This window comes from Lygodium microphyllum, chromosome 24, assembly GCF_053477565.2.
Source record: "Lygodium microphyllum isolate KBCC chromosome 24, Lygodium_microphyllum_v1.1.10, whole genome shotgun sequence".
Lineage (NCBI taxonomy): Eukaryota > Viridiplantae > Streptophyta > Polypodiopsida > Schizaeales > Lygodiaceae > Lygodium > Lygodium microphyllum.
Window position 1 is genome coordinate 80,168,693 of NC_141158.1, and position 7,170 is coordinate 80,175,862.

The following is a 7,170-nucleotide window of genomic DNA, read 5'->3' on the forward strand; positions in this document are numbered from 1 at the left end:
CGTGGTGCGACTGTATCACGGTTTGGGGGGGGGGGGAAGTAGGGTTCACAAGGTGTGACCCAGCTCTAAGTGCTAGGAGCTTAGGGCCCTAGTGGCTATTGGAGTTCTGTATTATTCAACTATATATTGATGGCATTAATTAAAACAAGGATGTTTTTTTGGTTTACCGCCGCCGTGCAGGGGAGAAAAAGGGAAATGGACAATGATGTGCTCTCACAAAAAATTAAACAAATACACATCACAGTCACAAATAAATAAATTCACAGAGAGAGAGAGAGAGAGAGAGAGAGAGAGAGAGATGTTTGAATGAAAGAAATGCTACAGCCTCTACCGCTCGGCGCTGGCATGGGCCCACCTGCAGACGTGGAAGCCACGTTGGATCGTGCCTCGGTTCTGATAAGAAGAAGAGAGGCCCGATGAGAGAGAACAAGCGGGGCTTGTTCCCGAGAGAGAGAGAGTCTAGAGAGCGAGGGGTTTCTTTCTACAGGGGCCTATCTGGTGGCCGGACACTCTTCCTGTCTGGTCTCCTCCATCTCTGATAATGAGAAAGGAGGCATCATGAAAACCCCAAATGCGGCATGAGTGGGAGAATAAGCCCTTCTTGAGTGCAGCACATGCTTCGGGTTTGCTCTGTGCTCAGTGCTTATTATAGATTATCTGTTCTCCCGAGTCCCCCCCCCCCCCTCCCCCCTCTCTCTCTCTCTCTCTCTCTCTCTCTCTGTGCGTCACGCAAAAGGCAGGGCAAGCAAACAGTAACAGGAGATTCTAGGATACAATATAGTAATAATAGAAAAAGCCAGGTTTTGTTGTCTTGGAAGTTGGGCGTTTCATGCTTGGGATTTTTCCATGGCAAGCATTAGTATTATGAAGTGAAAGAAAGGCTTCTTAATCGGGATTCGGCAGCAGGGCATAGTGGATGCATGGTGACCGACCCGCCTTCCCGCCCAAAACCCTCCTTTTCCATAGAGGTCTTTCTTTTTGCTCTCTCCCAGGCCGGCTTTTGCACTCGGGTCCTTTGCCATAAGATCAGACTCCAGAGTCCAGAGAGAAAGAGAGAGAGAGCTCTCAGAGTCCCTCTCGTGCAGAACAGGGCAGAACAGAGTTCTGAGAGAGAGAGAGAGAGAGAGAGAGGGAGGGGGGGGGGGGCAGACTCCAGAGTGTCCCTTTCAAGCCTTTTCTTTTGTGGGTTTTTTTTGTTGGGGCTTTCCCAAAAAACCCGATTTCCAACCCTCGGACTTTGATGTTTCTATTTTTAAGTGTGTGCCATCCCACAAGCAGCTCAAGACATTGTTCATTGTTGTGACAAGTGGTTTTGGTCACTGGCAAAGGGCATGGTGTACTCTTCCAAGCACTTGAGTATTTCCGGATGTGTACTGTGCTGGGAAAAAGAGAAAACAAATGTTCCAAACAGGCTTTGAAGTTTGATCTCTCTCTGGGAAGGAAGTCCTCGGGAGTGCCCTCCTTCTCAGGTAGAGCGACTAGTCCACAATCCTGGTAGTCAAAAGACTGGAATGTTGGCCATTGGCATGAATCATAATGTGCCTCTACAACAGGACAAGCCTCTGCACTGAGTATGCTATGGCAGGCACAGTATGTACATGGAGCTTCTTTGCTATCAGGTGGCTCCCTTTAGGTACCATGGCTACATGTACAGCTGCTTCTCTGCTGTTCCCAACACGCACAAGTCTCAACAAGCACCCCCTTGACTCCAGAGCCGGCCCTTAAGAACCCCACCCCCTTTCTCAAATTCCAAATACAGCAGCTGCACTATGGCTACAAAGTGGAGCTTCACTCAGGTTGGCATCAGGGAAACATCTAAGAAAGGTGGTCTAACAGAGTATCAGGAACTTTATGAGCAAGGCAGGGAGGCAGTTAAGAAAGGTGGTTTATCAGAGTATCAGGAACTTTATGACCGGGCCTGTGAAGCAACGAGAGAGGCCCAAAGACAAGGAGATGCTCAACTTAAGGCTGCTATGGAGGCTGCTGCCGCGGCTAAGTGCAGTCCTGTTCGAATATGCCCCTTATCGTTGACCTTCAGTAACACAGGGTTAGAGAGAGCATATTGGCAGCAGCTGAGCACCAGCATAGACAGCAAAGACACCATTATCTTCGCACTCCAGTTTCTGGTCCGTCTTATGCTCCTGTCTCTGCTGTTCCAAACACATCCAGATCAAAGAACGGTAACAAACACGGTTAGTGAACACCCACCTGGTGATAGTCACGTCTTTTCCATTCTGCAGTTGCTTTTATGCACAGTGACTTTATGTGGTTGCCTTCTAGTAGGGTTTTTACTTGTGTATATTTTGGAAAGATTGTTTTACAGTAAATCTCTTGTCAAAGACAAAATCATTGAAGTATGCTGTGCATACTCCCTTGGTTTGGTATACATATCATCCATTTTGTTCACATGTTAATGGTGGATGCTTTCAGTTGATTTGGTTTGTGCTTTTCCTTGTTTGGAGGCTTCAGGGATTCATCAGTCTGGGTCTGTACATTATCAGGGGTGTTTCTAGCTCCTTATATCTCTGATATGTGGTATAATGTATAATAATTACTGCCCTGATGGATCGTGATCGTGATTGGTCCTATTTGCAGGATGTAATTTCATTTTTACACTGGTCAAACTTGGTCACAAGGCTCCTTTCATTTTTTTGGATAGCTGCCATGTGTGCAGCAGTGTTGGTCACCCACCTCTGGTTTTCTAGCTGGTATTTTTATCTCCATGAAACTGTTTTGGCATACACTTTCCATATGAGATAAGTATTTTATCATTTCACTTGGTGCCTATAACTGAAGCCATTGGATCACTCAGTCATATTTTGCTGATTGACTCAGGTTTCAAGGTAATTGTCGTGGCAGCATTCTCTTGATTGTTGCGGCCTCTATATGGGTGGGGGAGGGGGTCACAGTTCTTGCATCATGTCCAGTAAGTGTGTGATTGTTCAATAGCAGAACAAATGAGCCTTCCAAGTTGCATGCCAAAATGTCTAAATGTCTTTGTTGCAGATGTCAACTCATGGCCTTGTTGTAACTTTGATTCAATGCACTTTCATGAGTGTGCTTCATCGTGTCCCCTTTTGGTAAGGAGCAGCTGAACAGTTTGTATCGGTCTTAAAAGGTGCTTTGACATGTCCTCATGCTGTCTAAATGACTTCCCTTGTGATCACTTCGTTGGGCAGCTTGCATTTGAAAACGAGGGCTCTGAGTTTTGGGCTTCAAATACTTGGGGCACTTTCAAGAGTGAGGACTAATGAAGCTGTGCCTGCTATCCTCTTTGTTAGTATGGGGCATTTCCTGGGAGCTGTATTAGTGTATCTTCTAGATCAACAATCACGAGTAGGTTTTCTTCGGTCACCACCACGCTCGATCATTGACAAGATTCTTGGAGGTGTGCTCTATTTTGGTTAAGCTTTTTGGTTTACTCAGATATTGATGTGGAATATTTTAGTTCTTTTTAAATCTTATGATTTACACAAAAAAGGCTGCTGAATTGCCTGACAGAATACTTGATGCAGGTTCTCAAACGCTCCATCCACAAGCTCCAAAGAGAGCTCTCGGTGGCTTTGCAGGTGGTTTCGGAGGGGTTTCTAGCTTGAAAGGCTCTTACACTCCCCCTGCATGTGCAGTTTACTCTTCTGGCCATAGTATCTTTGGAAAGGATTATGCTTCTGGAGTTTCTTGCAGCAGCCCATCCACAGCTGACAGCCTGATGTCATCTTGGCATCAGTAGACTCCTGTGGATGTCCTGTCATCCTCAAGTGACTCACCTTGTGCAATGGATTGTTATCAAGAATGGAGTACAAATTTGGTTCTGTGTGAGTCATTGACAAAAAGAACAGGCATATGTTGGTTTCAGTGTCATGTCTCATCGACTTCTCGCATGAATCCCTCATGGGGGTGGTGAAGGGCTTTACTTGAGTCCAAAGGTTCTCTTGGGTTGGACATGATACCGCTTTCTTCATACTGAATACTTACAGCCCTAGCAAGGACAGCTAAGTTGTTCCAAACCAACACCGTTAAGGTTGGACACACCGAGTATGAGTCCCACTGGTTCATCTTCTGTTTTTAGTTCAGAGCTTCTTGTATTGCATGCTTGGCTAGAATTAGTCAGCTTGATATGGCTGTATGTGCAAAACAAATTCAGAACACTATATGAGCTATTGCTAGAACTTTAGTGTACCTGTGAGCTGTACAGCTTCATGTGCTTAAATAGCATTTGTATGAACATTTTTGATCTGGGATTTTTACAGCATCCCAATGAATGTCTCAACAGTCTTCAAAACAGATTCCATATCTGTTGTCTGAAATTAAGAGAAGTTTACTGTCTGATAAGAAAAAAGTTCTTAGAAGTTACACATTTATGTCAAATCAAGTAAAATGACCATCTTTTTCCAGCATTCAACTTCCTGTTGGTAATGTAGCTTCTTGCATCACTAATTCTTCATCATCTTACAAGGGACCCTGTTATTGTGCTAGCTTTATTGGGAATTTGAACTAGGAAGAGTCTTACCTGTCTTTATTTTAGCATTGCACCTCTTCATTCTGTTTTGTGGATATTGTTGATCTTGGATCTACAATAGATGGTGGCACATTCCTACAAAGGAATGGAACTTATTCATTGTGACACCAATGAATTTGAAGTGAAAGTGAAAGTACAAATCAGATGGGCCTTTGGAGAAGGACGAGGCTTTGACTTGTTGCACTAGTCTACTCATAGATAGAAGACTTTGGTTTTCAGACATTTACATCTGTTGAGGATGATTGCATATGTGCGTTATTAGCCATGAGTTGCTCCTAAGAAGTGGCAAATCTTTCAAATGGATGGAAAATCTCCTTTATTGGGTGAACACCTTGAGGAGGTATTAAGTGTATTAAGTGTACTAGACTAGAAGTTCTACTATTAACTTGCATTTGTTTATCTAGGATGCTAATCATGTAGTAGTGGTTGTGTATATAGATGACTTCATTATGACAAGAGATCATGAGCATATGCTCTAAAAGACTAGGGAGGGGTTAAATTTTGAGTTTGAATCAACTTACTTGGGACTTATGCATTTCTCCTTGGATGTCAAAGGTAACACAAGTACTTTTTGAATATCTTCATTTCTCATTGAAGGTGTGCTGGGGAGACTTTTTGAAGGCATTAAAAAAAAAAAAAACCAATTCACTCATTTAACAAAAAGACTTTGAAGACATTTGAAATGATTGATTTAAGGTAAGGGTCTCACAAAGAAAGTAAATGCATGGATTATCGGTTATGGACATAAACTAGTATTCGAATGGGAAATCTCATCTATCAATGCAATACCATGACAAATCTTAGCTATGCACTTGGGACTCCTAAGGAAGTTTTCCAAAGGAACCCCAAAAGCACTGTTAGTGGGTAGGGATACGATTGCTAAAGTACTTGAAGGTATGATGGGCCAAGACATCCATCACCTAAAGATTGGGCAAGACCTTGGATGCACACTGTGAATCGGGTTGGTCAGGTGAGTGGTTTTTGAGTTTGAGGCATCATGCTTTGTTGCTTGTGAAGTAGTTTGACTAAGGAGGATTTTGAAGACATGGGGATTCTATTGACAAAGGCAACAATAATGAATTGCAACAATCACTGTTGGGAATTGTGATTGCAAAGAATTTGTGTCTCATGGCCCCATAAAGCATATAGAGATTCATTGTCATTGTATGTGGGAGTTCAATGAGGATGGATTAATGAAGAGTAGTATTTTTCTATAGGGGATAATTGTACTAACATATTTACCAAGGCATTTGAAAGTGATATGCTAGCTCAGCATCTTTATTGATTTTTGGGTTGAACCAAGGCATTTGAAAGTGATAATTGTACTAACATATTTACCAAGGCATTTGAAAGTGATAATTGTTCTATAGGGGGGGGGGAGAGGAGGATGGGGGACACGAGGGAAATTGTTGGGGATCACTTAAATGCCCACCTCTCAATTACCTAGTTATACTCCAAATGCCCAACATTGTAAGGATCCCAATGAAGAGAGGCCTTGATGGGCATTTGACTTGTAGGTTACCCAATTTAGACACTGGAAGGGTTCTAACCCTATAAACCAGATGGTTATAACTACATGGATTACCATAGGTTCAATTGGGGGCGTTCAACTATTAGGGTTCCCAATTTAGGGGAGGGTTCTATTCCTATAAAAAGATAGTTATGAGATAACTACATTGATTGTCGCAGGCTCAATTGGTAAAGAGTTAATAAAAGTAGTTGCATACACTACATGAGGTGTTATTAGATGCATATACTCCATGGGGTTTGGGATTGGCTTAGGTTGGGGGGTCTTAGGGAGACCAACAGTCCCCTTGGTGGGGTTGTGGGGGTGGGATCCCTTGACTAGATGGTACAATGAATATTCCCTCAACTATCATATGCCATGTATATGGGCGATGGCCCGTGGATTGGTTGGACCACATATATTGGGGCAAGATAAATCAACCATGTGTGTCTATGATTAAACCTTCGGCAATATATACACAAAGTCAATGCTACCCTCCAACACATCATAGCTACTTTGTACCTTCCACACTTGTAATTATTAGGACCCCCATTATCACTCTCCATGCAACAACATGATCTTTTGAATGACATTTTCATTGACCATAAAATTTGAGCATGTTCCCTAACCTCATGTCAGACATCTCGGCTCCCCACATTTTCCTTATCCTCAACAACACTTTGACCATCTTAGTGTTGAGACCACATAGAATATCCTTGCTACCCAGTTTAGGTAAAGGGAAATCCAAGTTTATATTTAAACATCCCTTTCTATCAAGGGAATTAGTCTCTTTGCTATGAAGTCTCGGAATGGCTTGAAGCATTTAGATAAACCCCATTTAGATGGGTAGCCTACAACACTCTACCTTTTGTCATCTAGATAATGGTTGAATTTATTTATTACTTCATTAGCAAGCACCATGGCTCTTTTCCCAAGCTTGATGGGGGTAGAGGCAACTTCAATGTCCAATCCCAAAAAACATTCTCATCCTTGGTAGCATTAGGATGGACTATTTAGGCTCTACTTTTAGAAGGATTTTCCACCATAAAAAAGAATGCAGAGGTGAAGCGGAAGCAGATAGAGAGAGAGAGCTGTGAGCTGAGAGCAGACAGAGTGATCGAGAAATTCAATGACCCAGAGCTGA

The 7,170-nt window shown here is 42.8% G+C and overlaps 1 protein-coding gene across 1 annotated transcript; it reads left to right on the forward strand.

The window, feature by feature from the left end:
* Positions 1 to 445: 445 nt before the first annotated feature.
* LOC148015281 (uncharacterized) lies at positions 446 to 4,291 on the forward strand. Its single transcript, XM_087665587.1, has 6 exons — positions 446 to 2,192; positions 2,596 to 2,708; positions 2,836 to 2,926; positions 3,007 to 3,080; positions 3,180 to 3,388; positions 3,516 to 4,291. Exons 1-6 carry the CDS (start codon positions 1,770 to 1,772, stop codon positions 3,728 to 3,730), a joined length of 1,125 nt encoding a protein of 374 aa, XP_087521713.1. The 5' UTR covers positions 446 to 1,769; the 3' UTR covers positions 3,731 to 4,291.
* The last annotated feature ends 2,879 nt before the right edge of the window (positions 4,292 to 7,170 follow it).